The sequence below is a fragment of the Diabrotica undecimpunctata genome, chromosome 8 (assembly GCF_040954645.1).
Source record: "Diabrotica undecimpunctata isolate CICGRU chromosome 8, icDiaUnde3, whole genome shotgun sequence".
NCBI classification, from domain to species: Eukaryota; Metazoa; Arthropoda; class Insecta; order Coleoptera; family Chrysomelidae; genus Diabrotica; species Diabrotica undecimpunctata.
In genome coordinates, this window is record NC_092810.1 from 56,300,709 (window position 1) to 56,326,150 (window position 25,442).

Here is a 25,442-nt window from a genome sequence, read left to right on the forward strand (position 1 = left end):
TTAGGTTTAATTGTAGTAACTGCGAAACCGTTTCGAACCATGTATGTATATTAAAATACTATGTAAATTAAGCAAAAACCGACCTATCCAATGGCTGCATTACTATTCCATTAACCCTTTCCAGTCAGATGATCCTATTTGGGATCATAGCAATGTTTTCTGCTCTAGCGGCATAGCTTTTACTTATGTCGATTTGGCGAACGGTATTGCGTTGGCTTACCTTCCTACTAGATGACGCTGCATTAATTTATTTAACAATTATATCAGTAAGCGTTAGTCACGTTTCAATGTAAAATTTCGTAGCGAAACAACGATCATCAATTCACTGTAAATTTCAAACCATTCTAAGGTGAGTAATTGAACCAGTAATTGCACGAAAAAAATTATTTTGCTTCTAACATTGTTTTTATTTTATAATTTGCATTAAAGTGTGCTCATATTTACAATATTGTTTATGTAAACATTATAAATATTAATAAATCACTGGGCCAATGTGAAGGTCTTCAAATGGCATCATTGGGAAGTGTGTGAATTTTGTTTCTGTCTATAAAATACAAAAGTATAGTATACTTTTTTATTTCAGATGGATCGTGTGTTCAAAACTACCAAAACCAACTTTCTTTTTGGGCAAAAACTATCCCAGGAAGAGGCAGTTGGTCTTCTTGACGACTCTGATATCGAATTTGATGTTGATAATGAGAAAGAGACTTTGGAAGAAGAAATTATTGAAGAAACTCAAATAGAATAATTATTGGAAAATATTGTTGAAGATAGCTTGAACACCCAAATTACAGAGAATATGGAAGAAAAAACTGTTGAACAAACAGAAGAGCCACACACAAGAAAACAATTTATTCAACGAACAATTCAGCATTGGATCACCTGCTACAAGTTGCTATGCCAATAATTTTAAGTGTTGCGTTTTTGATCATGTGCTCTTTGAAGTGAATACGTGGAAAATAATGCCTGGTGCAATAAATGTTCGTGCATCGCAAACGTAGGTTATCATAGTATCATTAATACCTTCCTCGCTAAAAGTGGTTACTTCGATTTGCCTAGCCTTTATATACCAAACATATGAACTGGCAGCCGGTCTCGTCGAGATTCCACACATTCAGAGGTGTTAACTTTAATCTCGAATAAATTTCTCTCAATTTATTAGTTTAAGAAAAGAGGCCATTAGACCCAAGCTTGTGTCTTCAGGCTTCCGAAGAGATATTTTGTTATTGTGAGAAGTTCTAAAATACCAGTACTATTGTCTACCAACAGTTATATTATTATCGCATCATTCAGGGTAGTTGTTGGCATATAGCTTTTATAACGTATGTACAGGTCATTTTCTTGTTAAGTGCTAAATACTTTTCATGTTGAATTATTTTCTTTTATCTTGAAAGTCACATCAAATGATTGCTGGAAGCCAAGTAAACGTTTGACGAAAGTGGGAGGCCGTGTTACACATTAACATCATATTATAAATTTTTTAGATTTTCCTCTAGAACGATTACATGTCTACAATGACTGTCCCAAGGTAAAACCAATGCATTAGTCCAAGTACACTCCTTTCCCCTACCCATCAATAAAATACTCGGAATAAATACTTGGGTGTTTTGTTTTGACTATCACTGTTAACAGTTCTTGTGAGAGCATTCTAGAAGTTAGTAAATCTCCAATTTAAAGTTCATAATTATTACAGTAAAGTCCTGCTAGTGTACATGACAACACGAACACTTGTTATGAGATTAAATCCCGTTTTTTATCGCACAAAAGAAAAAACTTTAGAATTTTGTTAATTAGTAAAACTACAGTAAGTAATTTAATAAAAATAAATCGGATGGGCGCAAATTAAAGACGACAGAGTGCCGCATAAAAAGCATCTTGAAAGAAAATTGCATTAATACATGTTGACTAACGTGTAAAACTTATATTTAAACAAATGTCATTCCATAGTTTAAGTATTAAATAAACATAAACATGTTGGTAAAAATTCTACTAGTCTTAAAATTATATCTATAAATCCTTAAGTGTCTTATTAAACGTATCTAATAAAGAAAGAAAATCTCACCTTATATTTTCTAAGCCTAAGCTTTTTGTGTTGTTTAATAAATATGAAATATTACACCAGTGCCTGGGTACAGTTGCCATAAACAGTTGATTATAAGCGTGAAAACCGCAAGGAAAAACAGCTGGTAATAAAATAAACCATATAACCAGCTTTTGGTATTTTCCGAACTCCCCCACACTCGGCAAAATATCGTCCAGGTCCATCCCACTAGAAAAACACAGATTAACTATTTTTATATTTTATTTTTAGCTTTATATGTTTTTCAAAATAATTATGTCAAGTTTCGTTACATTTAAGGTAACATGTTTAATAGAATTAAATTACAAATTTTATTAAAAGGTAATACTAATGGTATACATTTAAAAATTAGAACGTGGAACGTAAGAAGTCTTTTTTAAGCAAATGGTAAATTATATAAGTTTGAAAAAAGAAAGCGGCGAAAGAAAACAAAACAGTAATTATGATATTACTTCATACTCCAAAAGTTAAAATCAATGTATTAGGGGAAGTACGTACAAAATGACATACAGTCCATCTAATTTACAAACCGTTGCACGTCATTATCTACGTCAGAGATCGAAGTTGACATAGTTGCCAAAGTATAAAAAATTCTGAATCCATTTTAAATCAAATAGGTCACATAATTATTATTATACCTTATACAACGACTATTTAAATTCTTACGTGACATTTTTGAAATAAAACACACTAATTTTGTCCTAAAAAGAACAGATTTTATTAAATAGGTAAAAATATAAAACAAGATGTATTCACTTTAAAATTTAAAATAATAAAGTATCAAAAGTATCAACACCGCAACTGTCAAATAAGTGTTACCAATGTATGCCAAAATTTCACCTTCGTTCGATTACAGTTACAGTGTGTTCCAAACAAATGTTATTCATAAAAACGCTTTATAATGCATTTATAGAAATTAAATGAAACATATTGTTGTCTATTTCTCTAAGTTAACATTCATAAAAATCTTTAAATATTAGTTCTAAGCGTATATAATAAAATATGTCTAGTGGCTGTAATGCTAGTGTACTCGGCAAAGTGATTCTAAAAAGAACACACCTACCGCCTAAATATTTCGTGTTGGTATCATGTGACGTCACGGGCTATGACGCCGATGACGTGCAACGGTATGTTAATTAGATGAAGTATATGATTTTATTATTTGATCACAGCACATGCTTAATAACACATAGAACTGTCAGACTCTACATAAATTATCATTGGTTCTCTATTTATTGAAACTAATAATTAATTATTAGGTAAATTTAACATAAAAAAATTATTTTTAATTTAATTAATAACAAAATAATTACTCATAAATTTTATTGTTTTTAATTAAAAAAAATATTTATTTACATAGCTCACAAATAAAACCAAAGACTTTTTTTGGAACGTCAGCACAAGCAGCGTGAGCCCAATGAGAACAATTATTTCACCGCACCCAATCTTCTTCAGCCTTGGAGTGGAAAAAGATCATTGCAATATATGCATGGAGAGTCTTCCAGGTCATCATCGTCAGTGCTGTTAAACAAATGTTTTTCTTCACTGTCGTCTTTAACTAACCTTTTACTGATGTGTCGTTTTCTCTTTGCTGGAGGAGGATCTTTGGTTTATTTTCCAACTTAGTTTCCTCCATATTAGGAGTAGAGGTTAGAACTAATATTGTTTGACGAGTCTTAGGTTTACGTTTTTTCTGTATACCAATAAATTTACCTTTTGGAGCCTGAGAAAGTTCCTCTATAGAAACAGAAAGACCGGAAGTAAAGGCACGTTCCTTTTTATCGGTGGATAGACAATTATCCTGTAAAATATGTTTTTTAACAGCGTTTTGTAAAATATTAAATACTGGAATTTGATATGAATCATTATCGGCTTGTTGCATGGATTTATGCAGCCTGCACTGAGATTGTGTAGTCGGAGTAACTTATAGAATATTTATTGCAGAAAGCGAAAAGGTATCATCTTGTGGCTGTTTAGATGGCCCAGCATTTGAAATATCACCTGTATTCGGTGGCTGCTCAAGGACGTTGAAAATACATCCAGATTTAAAGGCCAAATACAAGCACTTTTGAATCCGTTACAACCATTTTGCACTGTAGCTGCCTTGCCGTATGCTTCCCTAAACCAGCCGGATATCTGTAATTGTGTAACAACTCGCCCAGAATGTGCTTTCAATCACTTTGATATTTCTTGGTTAAAGTGTGTTTTTAAGGGTGCGAAAAAAGTAACATCCAGAGGCTGCATGCAATGGGTGCAGTGCGAAGGCAGGCAAATAATACTGATTCCATTTTGTTTCGCATATTCTAAAGCATCAATCTCCTTATGACCTGCGTGCCTATCAAGAATAAGAATAACTGTATCAGTCATTACTAGATTTCGCAAAATTTTGGAAATGCTTAATCCATTTTAGAAATATTTCGGTTGTCATCGATCCTGGTTGTTGAGCCACACTTAAAGTTCCCGGAGGAGCTTCGTTGACAAGTTCATTTTTCATATTTTTCCTCTGAAACATCATCATCATGGGACAAATGTACCAATAGCATTAACGCAGCAAATAATAGTGGTATTTATTCCGCGCTCTGCACTGGTTATAACACTGCAAAAAGTAGTAGCCAAAATTTTCTGTAGGTTTTGTACGGTAGAAAGGCCCGATTCATCAGCATTATATATTCTATGTGGCTTGTAGTCTACAGACTCCAGAAGTTTTTCATATAACTGAAAAAACTTTTTGGCTTAAGGCCGATTAAAGGCCTGAGCCCGGGCTGCTGAGGTAGGCTAAGTAAAGATATATCTTTATTTAGTCTTAGGAATCCTTCCCTCCATTCTTGTCCAGCCTTTTGTTTTTGTGGGTTAAATTTATGAGCAAAGTTGTTTTTCTCAGCAAAATGAAAAGCTAGAACCGATGTGCGCGTCAACCCAAACAAACAAGATTCAAGGAATTTTAAGTGCTGCACTAATTGTGTTTCCACATCATAAGGAAAGGTGGGTTTCTAGCATCCAAGACCTTTTTGGGTCTTGGATGCTGGGACCTTTTTGAAAATGTGGACTTCAAATTTTATTATTGCCCAATGCGTGCATCCGTAGAGTTGCTTGGGAAACACCAAATGTTTTTAATGCCAATAACCAACCTATTTCCTTTTTTCGAACTGTTTCTATAATTCTCTGCATTGTATATTCACAGGATTGGCGGTGAGTCTTACGCTTATAATTGCGAGGCATTTTGTTATATCTGTAGATTACATTTTCAGTTTGTTACTGAATTCATAATGACAAAATGGCATACCTATGTCATTATGTCCATTGTTCAGCTATGTCGTTTTGTCCATATAGCGTTATGAAAGAAAAAAATGAAAAATTAAATTAAAACAGCGCTTTTTTTGTAGAATAAATTATATCAGAGGCACAAATCCATTAGTTTTAAAATGAATGCAACAAAAATAGGTAAAATAGCAAAACTCTTACCATTTACACATAAAACTTTTCGTCTGTACAAAAACTTATACTGTACAAACACCTATACTACGCGATAATATCGAAATGAGTGAGATGGCCCTAAACCCGTTTTCATAGGCCGGTAAATTCCATTCGAGTCACGTGATTCAATTCTCATCTGCGCGTTTAATGCCACTACATTACTAATAACTATGATATTATGTCATTTTGTACGTGTAAGTTACGCCACTAGATTTCACAGAATCTGCACATTGTAGGACAATAGAAACTACGCAATACAATATTATAAATAGAGGGACATTTCAATTAATATAACTTTTGCCTCAAAACTTTTGTCTGGTAAACTTTTGCAACTTAACTTTTGCTTCATAACTTTTGTTTGTTAAGTTTTGTAAACTTGTATTTTCAAAAAGTAAATAAAATAATTTTTAAAAAACTCCTTTTCAAAACACAAAGTTATAATTTGTATATCGTTTTTTACGTATTTCCCCTAAAAGTATATGCACCTACAGTTCACAGTGAAGACAAGGATAAAGAAGAATTTTACGGTCATATTAAATAAGTAATAAATTATTTTAAAATAAGATGAAAAACCTATTATAATGGATTAGTTCAATGTCAAAATAGGCAAAAGAAAATGCAAAATATTTGATTGGAGAACATGAACTTGTCGAGCTCAATAAAAAAGGAAATACTTTGGTCGAATTTTTCCAAGAAAAAAAAATGGTGACAACACGTTGTACAAGCTTCCACCAAGAATATTATATACCTTTAAGTTGCCTCAGGGATAAATAGGGTAAAATAGAAAAAACCTAACAGACTCTCTCTTCAGAATGAGAAACACAATTTAACTTTAATTTTAACTTTTATTTAATTTAAATTTAACAAGGATAAATCAAGAACTACTGCCAGCTATAACTGATAACAGAAAAGGTCAGAATGCAAGCATCCGATGAAATATCTTAAAAGACACTATATTACAAATAAGTACATACGAACCTAATAAAAAGTAACAGAATAAGGAAAAAGACTGGATTATTGATAAAATACTTAAGTTACTGGAGGACCGACGGATCATTAAAACTATAGACAAAACAAAGATAATATACCGAAATACACATATAAATGCAAAATAAAAAAAAACAAGGAAAATTGGTTAAATGGGAAATTGCGTGAAATCGAAAATCTACAAGAATTACACAATACGACTCTTTTAACAAACATAAGAAGCTTAGAGAAATTAGAGGAAGCTACAGACGCAGTCAAGGAAATAAACTAATTGAACGGCAAAATGATAGCAGACAACGAACATTAAAAGAATACATAGAAGACCTCTTTTATAAAGAAAGCCTCGATCCAACAAAAAACCAGAGAGCGAGCCAATGCTAGTAAATGAAGAGCTATATGCGCTCAAGAATTTGAAAAACGGAAAAGCCGGAGGAGATAAAGATTGATCTAATAAACTTGTTAAATGAAGACAATATACATGTACTTACTAAAGTTTTTAATATGGATAGGAAACAGAAGAAAAACAAAGCTAAAGAATGCAAAGATAATAGAACAAAAGTTTAATGAGCTATACACTGAAATTTTATTATAAGTAAATAACACATAGTTTGAATTTCGAATTTTTTTGCGAAAAAAGAGAAGTTTTATTCTGTTTAACCCTCTAACCGTTATGACCGTCTGTAGACGGTGTTTACTTTTTTCTAGTTAAATCCAGAATTGACAATACCTATTGTTTAAATGGTATTGTTTGTTTATTGGCCTTACTGGTATACACTGATAAGCTTTTAAACATTCATCGCTGTCCCTTTTAACAGATATAAGCAGTTGCTTGTAGTCCTTCCTCAAAATACGTGAACTTATTATAATCTGATTTTTTGATTATAATAGTAAGTTTTTTTCAAATATGTGAAAAAGTCCACTAGGAAACTAAGTTCCTGTAGCTGGCTGTATACCATATATCACAAATTTTTATATTTCAAATCCTTTATAAAAGGTATATAATACATTTTACCTTATTATATACCTTTTATAAAGGATTTGAAATAAAAATTTTTCTTTTTTATGTGAAAAAGTTATTTATAACGTCTATATTTTGCTAAAAAATTTTCTATAAGTACATCATAACATCTATTTTTGGAATGTATTGTTGGTTTTAGAAAAATAAATAAGCTACTTGATGTAGCGTATGCGTTATAATTGATTACTGGTATTTTGTTTGTGCAGATAAATATCACCTGATTTATTTTACGCTAAATATGGATCTCCGTCGTAAAGTATATGATCTTTCTAAAATTACTGATGAAGAAGTATTTCAAATATTAGATTCAGTAGAATATGATTCTTCATCTGACACTGATGGTGATTTTGATAGTAATGATAGCATCGAAGATCCCTAATTTCGTCCTAAAGTCTTGTTACAACTCGAATATGATGAGACTACTCAGTCCGCTGTGTCTCATTGCCTGAAGGAAATGGATGCTGCAAATTCCACGGATGACTTCATAAATGGTAATTTACCACTGAATTTTAGCAGTATTGATAAAGCAGACTGTATCGATAAAGAAACTATTCCATCAACATCATCTCCTATTATGACTGGTACAGCCATTCCACCAACAGATATTCCAACACAATTGTTGTTAAAATTAGTAAAAAAACGGCCACCATTACCAGAAGTAGAACACGATGGCCCACTTTCGAATCCATCTGATGGTGGATTTACTGCTGCAGATTTGTATTGCAATATTGTTCTGAAGCTACTTCTTTGTGTCATCTTATGCAATTTACTATTTTACTTGGGAAATATTTAATAAAAACGGTTTTTGTAGTGGAAGACGAAAGGTCAATAAATTTAATTACCAACTTAAATTGTGGCTTATTGACAAAGTAAAATAGTAAATTGTATTGCAATAAACACATTATTTTGTTAATTGATTATTATTTTGCTTTCTTTTCCAGAATTACAGGACATTGCCATGAAGTCCCCTGATTTCAAAAACATAACATGCCTAAATAAAGGAATTCAACTGCATATAAATGAAATAGTTTTTCGTGGTGACATTTCTTTTCCTAGAAAATTGAAATATCTGAAAACACCAATACAATGTTCTAATTATTTGTTTGCAAAAGAAATTTCAAGCTGATTGCTGAAGAAACAAATGAAGCTGTAGAGCAAATGTATTCAACAATGTATAATAGATATTTAAAAAAAATGAGCATGACATTAATTCTAACACTTACATTACACTAATTAGAAATTATCAGATATTTTGAACCATTTTAAAAAATAAACAGTGAGAGGGTTAAACGTATTAACGCAACGCTCTTTGGTCGTAAATAAAAATGTCTACGTCTGCTTTATAGATTATAAAAAGGCGTTTGAGATAGTAAGCCACGATCAACTTATAACAATTTTGAAACAAAAGCGAATAGACAAGCCAGATATGAAAACAATAGAAAACTTATATTCTACACAGATAACTTACATAAAAATAGATAAAACACAATTGGAGAATACCAAAATTAAAAGAGAGGTATGGCAAGGTTGCATTCTCTCTCCATTACTATTTTACTTTGTATACTCATGCAATTTATATTATACTCAAGTTATTATGCAAAAGATACTAGAGAACGTAAGACATGGCGTTGTAGTAAATGTAATTCCTATTAATAACTTAAATATGTATGTAGATGACACTATGCTTATGACAGAGAATATTGAAGATTTGCAGAGAATAGTCCAAAAAGGTATTACGGCAAATTTACATTATAGCTTAAATATATGAACTTGGATAAAAATATGATTTTATTCTTTAACAAGAAACCAAATAATAATGTCCAACTTATTATTTATGGCCAAAATATTGAAAGTGTGTATAAATATCTTGGAATTTTAGAATTTAGAAATAATTAGAATTGAAATTACGCGAAACTCATGAAAATGAAAAAATTCTTTGCAATACAACTTAAAGTGTCGACATAAAATGAGCATGCTTAGATATTATACAGTGATGAATGAGTTAAGAATGGGCAAAATAACGCAAAAGATGGAAAACAATAGGTTGTAAAATAAAAAGAGATAAAACCAGTAGAAGTGGGAAATTATCGATTAAAACCTGTAATTTATCCATTACATTAGGACCACAAATCACCTAAATTAGGACTATCGATAGTTTTTCACCTTTAGACGTTGGTTTATGAGCTAGGTGACTTTAATGATTGCAGGCAGTAAAGCAAATGTAAGTAAAAACAGTTTAATTAGTAGTAATGTTTTATTCTAAAATTAAAATATTGATCAAAAATAATTTCTACTATGATTTGAGACGTCGTATACACTCTTGGCACTAAATAATTATAGAAGCTTGGTAGTTAAGTGGTAAGAATACTGTACTTTTACGCGGACGCTCAGAGTTCGAACCCCACATGTGGTTTGTTTGAAATAATTAAATGTTAAAAATTAAAACTATTCAGATATGGTTTGATTTGTATAACTTAACATTTATGTCAATCTATATTAAAAGTGTTTGAAGTAGAACATGAAAATCGTATTGAAAAAACAATATCGTATTTTCAAAAATAAAGTAAAAATTCTACATAAATAAAAAAATATTCTAAATGAACGTATTTTATTCTAAATAAATGTATTAACAAAAAATGTTCAACTAAGTCTCCATTAAAAGCAGAACAATAACCCAACCTATTATAAAAGGAGTTGCGTCTAACATTAAATAATGTTTCCATACTAATACATCTCATGGAATCACAGATATTTTCTCTTACACTTTGGACGTAAGTATACCCTCACAAAAAATTACAAGGTGCAAGATCAGGGGATCTTGCAGGCCAAAAAATATCTCTGTGGCTACTATTAAATCGATTAGAAAAAGTCACACTGAGGTATTCACTGACAATGTGAGAATTATGTACAGGACAACCACCATGTTAAAACTATAACTTACGAAGGGCCGGGACAATTTGATTTTTCAGAAGTATTTCCGCGAATTTAACATACTGCCTATAAAAAATGGACCAATGACATGATTCCCTATTATACCTTCTCAAACATTTACTTTTCGAGGACAATGAATACAAGAGACATAAATCTGACGAGAATTTCCCCGAGATCAATACCAAGCGTTCATTAAATTATGACGCCCATGCAATGAAAACGTACATTCATCGCTCAACAAAACATTATCCAAAAAGATGTCCATTTTGGTGTGACATTTGCACTGCATTTTGACTGAATTCTAAACGTCGATATTAATCCCCAGAAAATTGTGCGTTGGATTTATGTGGTAAAAAATTTGGTAAATCACTTCATAACATCACATTGTTTATGTTACGTATATTTTCATATGAACGAATATGTGAATCGTTAAGATTTTCTAAATTAGTTTCATCTACGGTTTCTTCTTCGTAGGGACTTAGCTTATCATCACCGGTTTCGTAGTCACTCCCCCTTTGTGAAAATAGTTCGATATCAATATCAAATAATTTCAGCAATTCTTATAACTGTTGTTCAGATAAATTACATAGATTTATAGGTTTCTTATAGTCCTTTCGAGCACTTTTAAGTCTAAATGACCCTGCAATTTCACCATCAATATTGAATGCACTTTACAAACTATTTGAAAACCAGAACTTTAAATATCTTTTAAAAATATCTAGGCTAAGCCTAAGGCCTAAGCTATACTAACTCAATTATGTCATACGGTGCACTTGACCCAAGAGTTGAGCCATCGGCCTGTAAGTAGAAACCGTCATGACTCAACTCTTGAGTAATCGGCAGTCAACGATTTAACTGTATATCTCAGAAACTTTACATTTGGCAAAGTCTAAAATATAAAATTATAAATCGCTGGTCCATCTAATATATACAACCAACATTTTCTTATTATATCATAAGGGAATCTCACAGATATCTTTGTTTCCAGTATTATGGTTTTAATCGAAGTAAAAAATAATAAAAAGTTATGCAAAATCAACTCAACAAGGTAGGAAAAAAATAATTCATCATTCACTACATAGGGACAATAATCTCAGCTTTGGCACAAAGGGAGGTTCGCCTGCATCTGACGGGACGACTCATGTCGGCGATCTTATCGCTTATCATAGCTAATAGCACTGTTTGTGTCACAAAACTTTTTGTCTCGCTTCAATTTATTATTATTACTTTAATTATATTTATACCGATAGCGGTGGACAAGGTTACTTTAAATAAAAATAATTTTGATTATCGACTAAATTTCAATTGGTAAAGAAAGTATCGGTATTTATTGCTTGTGAATAAAAGAGTCATCTGAAAAAACGTAATTTAGGGATAGCATGAAATCGCCTATTTCTATGTGTCCGCAGTGGCATAGCCACCATTCTGAGTGACCATTTTGATTTAAAAACAATTTTAAAAAAATTAAGTAAACATTCCACACATCAATTATTGACGAATATTATTTCTATATTAGATATAAAAGTAAAGCTAGTCATAGAACATTATAAATTGCAATATAGAAAACCAATAAACCAGTGAAATGATTTAATATCTTCTATAAATTTAAAGAAGCCCTTATATAGGTCTTCTTCTTCTTTTACTTCTTGGAGATCTTTCGATCTAGTTAATTCTGAAGCTGCCTCTGGTTAATTTCCTGGGAGGTAGGTTGCCAACGATCCCTTCATCTTTTAGGTGGTCTTCCGGGAGGTCTTGAACCGGGCGGGTTGTTTTCTAGTGCAATTTTTGGGAGTCTATTCTCATCTATTCGTCTTACATGATTGTACCACATCCTCTTACGCTACCTTCCTCATCTTACAATATCTTAAATTTTGCATTGCTCTCTGACGTATGTATTTCTCACCCTGTCTCTTCTTGTTTTACCTACTATTGTTCTTATGGTTTTCATTTCAACAACCCTTAGCATCTCTTTCGTTTTGTTGGTATCTTCGCGCACTTCTATGCCATAGGTCATGACCAGTCATATGCAAGTCTTGTAGATTCTAATTTTACTATCTGTGCGCATATATGGATTTGACCAGACTATTTTCCGCAGACATTCCGACAATGCGGATGCTTTGTTGATCTGACTCCTTAGGTCTTTTACTGTTGAGTTGTTTTCAAGCACTAACTTACATCTGAGCAGATCTTTTGCTATTGTCATACATTTAGTTTTGTTGGTAGAATTGGTCATATTTAGTTGGCGGCTTATTTGAAAGAACTGAAAAAGCTGTCTCTGAAGATCATCTTCTGATTCGGTAATAATTGCTGCATCATCTGCGTAACACACCATACCAATTATTTTGTTGCCCATTCTGTATTCGAGATTAAGAGATGTTACTTTGTTTAGAATTTGGCCCATTAGTAGGTTAAACAAGAAGGGACTTAAACTGTCGCCTTGTCTAACTCCGCCTGAGTTGTCTGATGGGTGGATTGAGTAGCTCATTGGATAACACTGCCAGTTCTAAGCCCGGTTAAAGTAGGACAGTCCCTAAGGTAAGGTTAGCCACCTACCTGGGGTAAAGAATCCATACTGGCTCACAGAACCGAAGATACAGCCTTATATAAGTACAATTATTAATTTATTATGACATTACTTATAAACAATAGGAATTTAGGTTTTTGTCAAAAAATTTAGTAAGCGGTAAGAAATTAGGTTGTTATCGTACTGAAATTAACAACCAGATCAATTTGGTATTTAAACGTTTTAAGATCAGAATTTTGAATTATATTACAATGACATTAACACCGGATACTGCAAGAGCCGTGACTTTAGTGCAAGATAGTCGTAGCTAATATTATGCCGCCCAAGTGCTAGATGTAAGTCATTAGACTGTTTAAAGAACGATTCAACGGTTCAATTAAAAAAAATTACACTAGAAGGTCAGGATTAGACCGTAGGAGAGCAATATCCACACGCGATTAATGATTTTTGATTTCTTCGTGTTTAAGAACCTATCTTGAATTGAGCTGATAAATCGCCCGACCGTAGTCTGAAATGTGGATGTAAGTAGGTGGACAGTTTGTCGACGACTTCATGAAACGAATTCATTATCTAAAAGACCAGCCCTATGTTTACAGCTATCCGTGGATCACCGAGGACCTCGACTTGCTATTGTAGGAAAACAAGAAAACTAAAATTACGAGGATTGGAGTAATGCTGTGTTGTCGTATGAGACCAGGTTTTTGCTTAAGGTCACCACACGGTCGCGAATGAATCTAAAGCGTCAACGTGAACGAATTTCCCAATGCGATATTATTAACAAAATTACCCAGCGAGGAGGCTCAGTTATGGTTTGGGCTGGTAAAAGTTCCGATGCCGGTACTGACTTTTTTTTTCTTCTTCTTTTTTTATAGACATGTCTCAGTTCATGTTTTTGAATGTGCCTTCAGTAAGTTGTCGTTCCATTGCTGTCGTGGTCTTTCTACTGATCGTCTTTGGATTGGAAAACCGTCTCTTGCCGTCTTTACTACTCTATTTGTTGTCATTCGCCTTATATGACCGTTCAATTCTACTTTTCTATTTCTTACCAAGTTTTTGATGTTCTCCACCTTGCATCTACGTCGTATATCTATATACTTTTAGCTCTGTTATGTAGTACCTTACCATCAATTTTTCTAAGTGTTTTCATCTCTGCTGTTTCTAACATTCTTTTTGTCCTCTCTATGTAAGGTCTTGTTTCTGCCGTGTATGTCATTATTGGTCTGATGGCTGTTTTGTAAATTCTCCCTTTCGTTTATTTCCCTATATTTTTTTTTTCATATTGTTTTATTCAGGCAGCCTGCGGCTCTGTTTGCTCTATTCACTTGATCTTCCACTTCAGTTTTGAGCTTTCCGTAGCTAGATAATGTGATGCCTAGATATTTAAACTCCATCACTTCATCTATTATCTGACCTTTCAGCTTCAATTTACATCTTAGTAAATTTGCTGTTGTAACCATGCATTTTGTCTTTTTTGGGGAAATTAACATGTTTAATTTTCTGGTGGTTATATTAAATTGGTGCTGCATACGTTGTAAATCATCTTCACTTTAAGAGAGTAATATGACGTCGTCTGCATAGCAGATTATTTTAAGTTGTTTTTCTCCCATTTGGTATCCTTTTTTAATTCTTACTTGTTTTATTATTTCAATAATAATTAGATTGAACAATAGAGGATGCAGGAAATCTCCCTTTCTTATCCCGTTGCCAGCCTTAATAGGGTCGCTTAGTTCTTCTTCTACTTTTACTTTTATTGTGTTGTTTTGGTAGATATTTTTAATCGTTTTGATTATTGCTAGAGGTATCTCTCTTGCTTACAGTAAGTGGATAACGTTTGATAACGATAACGTTTAAATTTGACCCGGTCAAAGGCCTTCTTAAGGTCCAAGAAACATAGATATTCCGGTTTTTTGTTTTCTTATAATTTATTTTGCACTTGCCTCAGTATAAATATAGCGTCGGTGCATGATCTTCCTGACCTAAAACCTTGTTGTTCTTCTGCTGTTATACCTAAGTTCATTTAGATTATTTGTTATCACTTTGGTTGTTAATTTTAGGTACTGACTTAGTTATTGTAAATGGAGGATTATTCCCCATTGATGGAACCCAATTTTATGGTTATAGCCGATAATGCACATCCTTACCAAACTAGAATCCTCAATGAATATATAGAAGACGTTCGGAATGCCCGTCTGAATTGGGCAGCTGCCAGCGCCGACCTCAATTCAATTAAACATCAATGGCCACACTGGAAGACAAACGTTGTTTCCGAAAGAACGCTTCATTCTACAGAAAAAGTGCTTATGACCATTTTTGTTTTTTTAAATTAACACAGCTATATTTCTTGTTTGAACATCTGAACATTTTTTTCTATGGTGTACTGATTCTTGGGAACTAAATCTTTTACGTCACCCCCTCCCTTCAACTAGTAAGGTTTTATGGAGAAGCCCCGGGGTAAGAGTGATTACCCCCGAAACTTTTTTGCATTTTTGCATCTTTTTGGAACCCAAAATTGACATTCTCAGCAAACTTTAGCGTGTTCGTATGATTTTTAGAGGTTCAGTGGCATTTTCATTTCTGACGAATGGAGTAATTATTGTCTAATGATGACACCATCGATAAAATAGAACAAAACATTTAGCAGCGGTAAGAAAGCATGTTGTGGTATAACATAACTAACTTTGAGTTGTTTTTATAAGAATAAACTATTAATTATGCTTATCAACAGGTATTCAATTATTTCACGCACAAATATCACAATATTAAGAATTATTATGCAGCTGATCTGTAAAATGCGATTATCTTAAAAACTGTTAAGTTTTTAAATTATTAACAAGTTTAATATCTTTTTTTGTTAAAATAATGTATCTTTCATATTTTTTGACACTAATAGCGCTAACTTTAAGAGCAAAACAGTTTCCCGCAAATTTGTGCCACATATGAGGCATATGTGGTTAAATTGAATATCCTTATCATTTAAAGTTTTTCTGTAAAAATAAGGGGTCTCATAAAATACTACTAAAATTCTACTCCATAAAATTCCAATTCCTCATTACAGTAAGACCCCTCATTTTTATGGAGTACCGAAAGTCCATAAAACGAATTTACCACTTAGACCAATTTGTAATACCTTGTAGTGAACTAGCAAAATTTTATTTATTTTAATAAAAATTTTAATTATCAAAAATATTAAATTTAATTCAAATATTACTTTGGTAAGTTTTCACATAAATAGTTTATTTACGAATGTGCCATTAGATAAGACTTGAAATTTACTCAAAACAAAATTAGAAAGTGATGATACGTTGACAACTAGAACAAGAATAAACATACCAGCTATAATAGAGTGATTAGCATTATGTACGGATAATACATATTTTCAACAAAATAATGAATTCTATAAAAAAAAATTTGGTCTAGCAATAGGCTCTAGTTTATCTCCATTATTAGCCGATGTATTTATGAAAGATTTTGAAACAAATATTATTTCTAAACAAAATTTAAAATCCACAGTATGGTAGAGATATGTAGATGACGTATTCTTAATATGGCCTTATGGATCAGAGTTGTTGAACACATTCCTGAATGATATAAACGATAAAAAAGAGACAATAACATTTACCATGGAATATAATAACACACTACCTTTCCTGGATGTTTTATTCTCTAAGAACGATACTGGATATGAGACTCAGGATTATAGAAAACCAACACACACCAACGGATATTTTAATTTCAAATCAAATCACAATATTAATATTAAAAAGGAATCATTAAATCCTTATACGATAGAGCCAAAATTGCTTGTTCTAATGAAAATTCGTTCTTGGAGGAAAAACATTTGCTAACATCTGTTTTAATAAAAAATGATTATCCTTTATTGTTTACAAAAAGGGAAATTTCAATAATCGACCGAATAGAACTGAACAACTTAGAACGAGATCCTACAGCATGCGCAAGGAATATTACGAGGAAAATAACAATACTATATATAAAAGGATTATCAGAAAAATTTAAAAGGGTAGGAAATAAATTCAACATTTCAACAACATGCAATACAACACAGTGAGATCTATTTTGTCTAAAACCAAACCTAACAATGAACAAGAAAGGACAAAGAAGTATATTTATAAAATAAGTTGTGAATGCGATCAGTTTTATTTAGGTGAAACATCAAGGCCATTAAATGTTAGAATAAGTGAACACAATCTTATACTAAAAATAGAAAATTTGAATAGATCTCATATATGTAAACACGCATTAGCTAATGAACATATGGTTTAATGGAATGATTCAAATATAGTCCTAAAAGAAACGGATGGTAAAAACAGAAAAATCAAAGAAGCGACTCTAATTATACTAAATGAGACTAACTGTATCGCAAATTCCTCGGCAGAATGTAGTAGGATATCTGGTTACCCATAGTAAAAGGGGAAGTTATTAAAAGGAAATTACCAGTATTAGTAAGTCAGTAACATATAGAGTATACATCATTTATGTTTTTTAATTAACAAAAACCTATAAAATCAGAATTTGCTGTTTATTGAAGCTAAACTAAATGCACGACCGAATACTTACCATATCGGGAAGTATTATAAGGTTTTTTTCTGGTATTTCCCTCATAATTAACTATAAAGTCACTAACAGAAGAATGTTACTGTCATCATGGCATGTGTTTGTCTTTTTAAAGACGAATTACATGCTATGATTTTTTTCTGCCGGATATTCTTAAGTTAAAGTTGATTTCATGTAATTGAATGAACTATCTTACAAATAAAGTCGTCCTAGGAACGCAACTCAACAATATTGGCAATATCATTGTAAAGTCGTCTACTGTAACATGTATAATGTATGTCTGAACTGTCAGTATAAATGAGTCAGATAAAGTTAAATTATTAGAAGAATTTTTCACCAAGTAACAAAAAAACAAAATTTGTTTAATTTACTAATGTTTGTATTTTGAGAACGATTTCTGAAGTAGAAATTGAAATTTCAATAAACTTACTTTAACCTTTAGTTGTGGGTTATTCTCATTTAAATAATAATTACTTTTAAATGCCACAAGAAAATAGCTTAAGAAGAATATAAAGACTACGTTTAATATATTATAAAAAGGCTTTTTTGCTAATTTCTCTAGTCTATTTCAATAACTGAGAACTAATATACGAATATTTAATTATTTGCTATAAAAATCAATGTATATTTTAGTAACAAGAATTTGTGTAATAAATAAAGATATTTTAAATAAAAAAATATTACCTCTATCTATAAACAAGTCACGTTTTTTGCAATACGTCAATTACTATGTCAGTAGGCAACTTGGGATACATCAAAACTAGAGCAGGAATCTCGATAATCTGATTAAACAAATTAAGCTAATTTTCATCTGTTAAAAATGAGGATGTAAATCGTTTCTCGGCGCCCAATTAGTTACATTAAATTGTAATTATTAAAAATTTAATAGGAAATTTAATAACCATTAATGAACAAGGGCTTTATAATAAATTTTAAACAGAAGATGTTCTCGAAGTTTAATAATAGGTAGCTCAAACAGTGTCGGATTCGCTCCATATACACTAATGAAAGATAAAAGATATTGTCACTTACAGGCTATTACGAAAATGTTGTTTTTGATGTTTGAATAGACAGAGGCTCCGTACAGTAATTAATTACTAGTTGCAAACATTTCTAAATAAACGTTAAAGGAAACAAAACGGAAAATTCAAACAAAATAGGGTATGAAAAAATTCTTGAACCATTTTAAATATAAGTATGATCAAAATATCAACAATTTAATCAATTTGGCTTGAAATATTAGTAAAAATTTGAGAAAAGTCTCATGAATTTTCTAGCACACAGTTAGGAATAATGAATATTGAAACCACTGGAAATTCTGTTCACTTATAAAAGCCGTTTTTGCTAAAATTTGGCTGACGTTTAGTAAAGAATAAATTTGACACCCCCATCGAACAGGGTTGTAACTCATTTAAAGCGATTTTACAGGAGAGGCAAAAAACAAAAAACATGCATTTTTAATAATTTGGTGCGAAATGATTAAAATCTTTTACACTTATGCGATACGATATTTATAACATAATGAGGGATTACTTTGAAATGTATGTTTTGCAATTTTATTAACTATTAAAAATCTTGAGTTTGATTGAGATACAACTGTCAGAAAACGGAAAAAATAATTAACACGGAGAGTGTAAAATGGTTGTTAGGCGAGTTACAACCTTTTCGTAGAAAAAGGTTATAACTCGCCTAACAACCATTTTACATTCTCCGTGTTAATTATTTTTTCCGTTTTACTATTAAAAGATTGTATATATTAAGTTATTGGCAATGTAAATAAGAGAAAATTAGTTTTTATGGCATATTTAAATCAAATGTCAACTCATAGTTTTCACAATTTTAATTGGAAGTTATAAATTTTACAAAAACAACAATATTCTACCAGTACGAACAAAATAATCACTATGAACAAAATAAAATAATTATCTCAAATTTTCCTTTGGAATCTAATTGTTGAATATTTTTAGGGTCAACAAATTTTAATTGTTTACAGTAACGGTGATATATTTCGAGTATGACATTTGACTTAAAGTATGATGCAGAAACTTCTGACATTGAAGTCGATAAGTTCTTCTGGAGATCGGAGATCAAAACATGCCGCAAGTACTACATTAACCCTTAACTAGTTGCTATATGGTCAAAAAGACTGCATTAATTAAAAATTGCTAACATTTCGGAAAAAAATTACATTTGGCAACCACGGCCTTCAGTAGCTTACTCATTCGATAAAAGGAGCCTCAGTAGTACTAAATCAGAGTAGAGGGAGGTTTGTTGATTAGGAGTTACAGCGCAAAAGTCCTAATTTCCTCGCGCGTCTAGTCAGCTAAAATGTTTTTATAAATCGTTTTATTGTGTTTCTTATCACCTTAAAGTATGTATAAACGCTAGTTTTTTTAAATAATATACTATTATACTTTTGTCTAATTGTTTAGTAACCTTGTGAATATACCTCTCTTTCTTGTATGAGCAAGTCTAATTTAGTACAACAATCACCTGGGCCTAATAGATTTACGAAAAAGTTGAAAGACATTTATGAAATATGGAGTTATTTCATTGATGAGGACATGATTTACTTAATTGTAGAATCCACTAATAAATACATTGAAAGTATAGCAAGCAATTTCTCTAGGGAGAGGGATGCAAAGCTTACAAACCCATCTGAAATTCGCGCTCTTATAGGCCTTTTATATTTGGCAGGGACATATAAAGCCCATCACCTGAATACAGAATATATCTGGCAAACTAATAGCGAAGGTATCGAAATATTCAGACTAGTTATGTCCTTATCCCGATTTCGGTTTCTTCTAAGATGCATTAGATTTGATGATAAGGTCGATCGTGAAGAACGTAGGAGACTGGATAAGATGGCCGACATCCGAGTATTTTTTGACAAATTCGTAGAAAAGTGTAAATCGGGATATAACTCTTCGCAAAATTTAACATGCGATGAAATGCTTCCTGAATTTTTAGGGAATTGCCCTTGGATACAATATATTCCAAGTGAACAAATTCCCCTTCGTTGGCTCAGTGAAGATGTTCGTTCTGTTGTAATGGAAACACCAAATAATAGTAGCAGAGTTTATTGTTGAGACGTACACTATGGGTGTAGACCCGGGATTACTTTGAGTAGAGACTGATGAAGTTGATCGTTGAAGACTATATGTTCGTTGAGTGAATATTGATTGAATGCTTCTCTAGTCAAGAGATATTAGTTTTATATAAATTCTATTTGGGTCAATATTTTTCGCGTACCTAGCGTGATATGTGTATTTAATTTATGTAAATTGTTTAACTTTGTCAGTACTTTTGACTGATGTCCAAATTATTATTTATAATTGACCAAATGTGTATGTAACCTAATTAACTACGTGTGTGTATTTAATAACAAATAGATTCATTCGGTCTACTGGGTGATAAAATTATACTGTCCAATTTCGGATATGAATTATGAAGATTTGATATTGGACATACTGCGGAATCGGGCAATCTGGCCCAAGTGTCAATACTCAAAGTTTACATATAAGTATTACATAACATAGTAAAATTCAAACATGATAAATTATAAATAGTTTAAGAATAATCAATAATCTTCCAACCGTACCCTAGCTATCAATGTCCGACTCTATCTCTAGATTAAAATTAGGGCAATTGGATGAAAATGTGGAAAGTGGGATGTCAACTTGGGAAGTCGACCGTACATTGTTGTGCCGATTACTAACTAATACAGGTACTTCCTGTTCGTTAGTCTGAGTTTGTGGATTCCCTGAACGACATAGTCGTGCAACAGGACGGTACTTCCATAACGTGAGTATCCCAATTATTACCATTATAGTAATGATCCCGGTGGCCACAAAATAATGCCAATTAGATTCGTGAATCGATCGCCACTGCGTATGCGTCATTTCTTGTTCCAGACTCTCCTCCTCAAGTAACACATGACGTAGCTCTCCTCCTGGTATGTCAAGGTAGGTGTTTAGAGGCGTGTTAAACTTGCGGGGTGTCCTCGCCACCAGTTGGGCCACGGGAGTGATTGGCGACTTCAGGTAACTCGTCACTGCTCTGTCCACCCCACTGCTAGTAGGGAGTAATGTAATATTTTTCGTTTGGGCGATACATTTGGGTGAAAGCTTCAGGAATGTGACTCGTTCCAGTACTCTTTCGCTCCGATTTCCATCGCAAATAATGGATATGTGTATCGTGACTGGCGTGATAACTAGCCAGAGGTTGGGAGTACCCATCTTACTCCATTGAGCTGTCTGTATTGTCCTGGCTACCACTGGACATGTGCTATTCTTAGATCGCTCATAAATTTCTTCTAGTATGCAGTTTGGTTGGGTATCCATGTTTCTTATAGCCGTTGGTGAGCACGCTATCTGCGCCTTTGTCAACAGTAAGCACCTTTCTCTATCTTCCGTGGTCAATTCGAAGTAGTGCAGTGTGTTATAATCTACGACCAGTAGATTCCTTGGGGCGACAAATGTGCGCAACACCGACCCCTCAACGTTAAGTGGTATGGCCGTGACTTTGAGCATGCTGTACTTATTTTTCCCTGTCACTATAAAGTAGCCGATGACTGTTATATATCTGTCGTCATGACTGACTTCTGTTTCTATAATGGGTTGTCGTCGTATTTCGACCTCTTGAGGCAGTATCTGCCCTGCTTTCCCTATTAATTTGGTTATTTCACCCGGTTTCACTATATCAATGAGGTGTCCGTGGTTATAGTGAAGGTTTAATATTCCCTCGTAAAATTGAGTATATTCGTTTATGAAGTCCATAACTTGTAATGCTATCGTTTGTATTCGTAACGTGCTATATTCGGTTTCTAGTTTTTGTGCTTTGTCTTCTACTTCGTTAAGTCCTTTAGATATTTCTTGTAGACCTGTGATTAGTGCTTTGTTAAACTTGTTCATTTGCTCGTTTATCCTGTTCTCTGTGTGATTGATTGATGTTATTGTTTCTAACATTATCTTCGCCTGGTGCTGTGATTCCTTTATTAGCTCCTTTTGGTTATTATCTAATGCTTCAATGTTACTGTAGGCTTCGTCATTGACTCCAAATACTGAGGTTAATATTGTTCCTAATATTCCTCTTCTTTCCCTTCCTTTTATTTCTACTGTCAACCCCTCGCTTACTGACTCCGCCTTTCTTTGTCCTTCCTCTAACTTCTCTATTATATCCTTACAATTCACGATTTTTATCTCATGACACAGTTCTCGTACGCCTTGTATCATATTTCCTATTAGTTGGTGCTCTGTTCGAATTCTTCCTTTTTCGAGTAACACCTTTATTCGAAATGTTCCCCGGTCTATGACGACCTCTCCAAGGTCTTCTGTGAAAAATCCTGGTACCGGATTATATATTTTATACGGTTCTGCCTTTATGGGTTTTAACATCGTTAAAAACATTATAGCTACTAGTATTTTCTTCCATCTTAGTGCTGCTGCCTTTTTCGGCTTTTCCTGTTTCTCTTCTTCCAGTCGTATTAGCTTATGTATGGGTCTTTTAGTCAGTTTCCCGTTTGCCTTTCTCACTGTTACTACTCTGGTTAATCCCTCCGCTCCAGGGTGTGTTTCTGTTACCCTCGCTAATGGCCATCTGCCTGGAGGTGTATCATCTTCTTTAATTATAACTATTTCTTCTTCTTTTATGTTAGGGTGCGCCTTATGCCATCTATTTCTCTGTTGTAATTGGTGCAGGTATTCCTGTTTCCAAATTTTCCAGAAGTCTCTTTTTATTTTCTCCACTAATCTCCACCTCGTCGGCATCTTCAAATAAGTCGTAAGCTCTTCTTCCCGATTTGGTGATATAATTTCTCTCCCTATAAGGAAGTGAGCTGGTGTCAGGGCTATTTTCCCTTCAGGGTCTTCTGATGACCCACATAATGGTCTCGAGTTCATACATGCTTCTTTTTGTGCCAGCACCGTACTCAATTCTTTATATGTTAGAACTGTTTCCCCGATGATTCTTTTCAAGTGATATTTCATTATTCGCACTGCGCTCTCCCATAATCCTCCGAAATGTGGTGCATATGCAGGTATGACATGCCACTGGGTACCTAGTGCCCGTAATCCTTGTTTTATCTCGTCATCTATTTTTTGATTTTCTTTTTTCAACAAATTTGCTGTTCCTACGAATGTGGTTCCGTTATCGCTGTATACGTTGTTGCACTGTCCTCTGCGTGCCGTAAATCTCTTGAACGCTGCGATGAAAGCATCCGTAGACATATCGCTTACTACCTCAAGGTGTACTGCCTTCGTTGACAGACACACAAATACTGAGATGTAGCCCTTATAGCTCCTCTGTCCTCTGCCTCTCGTGGTACTTATTTTTATTGGCCCGGCATAATCTATCCCTGTGTTAGTAAAGGGATGACTCGGGTTCACTCTGTCTTTCGGTAGATCTCCCATTAATTGTTGTGCTGCTTGGCTTTTATACCTCCTGCACCTTAAACATTTTGCTAGATGATCTTTCACGGTTCTTCTGCCGTTGATTATCCAGTATTTCCTTTTTATGTACTGTAGTGTTTGTTGTAATCCGCTATGTAGATTTCTTGCGTGACTATCTGTTATAAGTAACTTTGTTAATGCACTATCCTTTGGCAAAATTATCGGATGTTTTTCTCCGTACTTTAGATTCGTGTGTCTCAGTCTTCCGGTGACTCTTAGAATTCCTTGTCTATCCAGGAATGGTACCAATGACGCTAATTTATTTTTCTTGTCTAATTGCTGTTTCTTCTCCAGCTTATTTATTTCTTGTTTGAAGTAGGCGTGCTGTGTGTGCTTTATCACCTTTAATAGCGTTTCCTCTAATTCTTGGACTGTAATCTGACTTTGTCCATTGTCCTTCTTTTTTCTGCATTTGTCTGCAAATCTCCTACAATATGAAAGTACTCTTCTCATTCTTTCTAAATTTGAGAATCTCTCGCATATGTCCTCCTTTATCGTTGTCGTGTGCACCGTTATTTTCGTTTTGACTTCCTCCTCATTTGTCTCTGGTATTTCTTCTGATTCCTGAGTTAAAGTTTTGTTACTAGTCAGCCAAGTTGGTCCCTTCCACCATAGCTCTGCTTCTAATAATTCTGATGCGGTACTTCCACGTGAGAGGATGTCCGCTGGATTTTCCTTTGTATCTACCTTATGCCAATTTTTCGGTCCTATAACGCGTCTTATTTCCTCTACTCTGTTGGCGACGAACATTTTCCACCTTTTTGATGATCCCCTTATTCAAGCCAGGGTTATCGTTGAGTCCGACCATGCATATACCTCAATGTTTTCCCTGTTCAATGCTTGTAGGGTTTTCTTCATTAAATTTGCTAGTAGTACCGCGGCACACAGCTCGAGCCTCGGTAACGTCGTTTTCCCTTTCAATGGTGCGACTTTCGATTTTGCTATCATTAGATTCGTTTTAATTTCTGGGCCTAATACCCTTGAGTAGATTACCGCTCCATATCCTTTCATAGACGCATCTGCAAATCCATGCAGTTCTACTCTGTTTATCTTGCTTAAGTTGTTCCACCTGGGCAATGTTATTTTCTCCAGATTTACTAATTGCGCCTGGTATGTATTCCACCTGCTTTGTTGGTTGCTAGTTAATTCTTTATCCCAACTGGTCTTTTGCTCCCATAATTCCTGTATGAACATTTTCGCCTGAATTACTACAGGTGCTATCCATCCCAGTGGGTCGTATAGTTTTGCTACTTCTGACAGTACGTGTCTTTTCGTTATTTTCTTTGCCGTCGTTATCCCTATTTTGAATGTGATTATATCCTCTTTAGGTGACCAGTGTATTCCTAACGTTTTCCGTACTTCTTCTTGTTTGAATGCCTTCGAGTCTACGTTCCTCATATCCTCCGG

General features: G+C 33.4%; 1 protein-coding gene across 1 annotated transcript in view; it reads right to left on the minus strand.

Moving 5' to 3' along the window:
* Balat (Beta-alanine transporter) overlaps window positions 1–18,347 on the minus strand; it is a 78,407-nt gene extending 60,060 nt beyond the window's left edge. The window contains exons 1-2 of the mRNA XM_072541500.1: window positions 18,271–18,347; window positions 2,063–2,269 (exon numbers count right to left, since the gene is read on the minus strand). Coding sequence (XP_072397601.1) covers window positions 2,063–2,265 — 203 coding nt within the window. The 5' untranslated portion in view covers window positions 2,266–2,269; window positions 18,271–18,347. The remainder of the gene's footprint in view (window positions 1–2,062; window positions 2,270–18,270) is intronic.
* Between the last annotated feature and the right edge of the window lie 7,095 nt (window positions 18,348–25,442).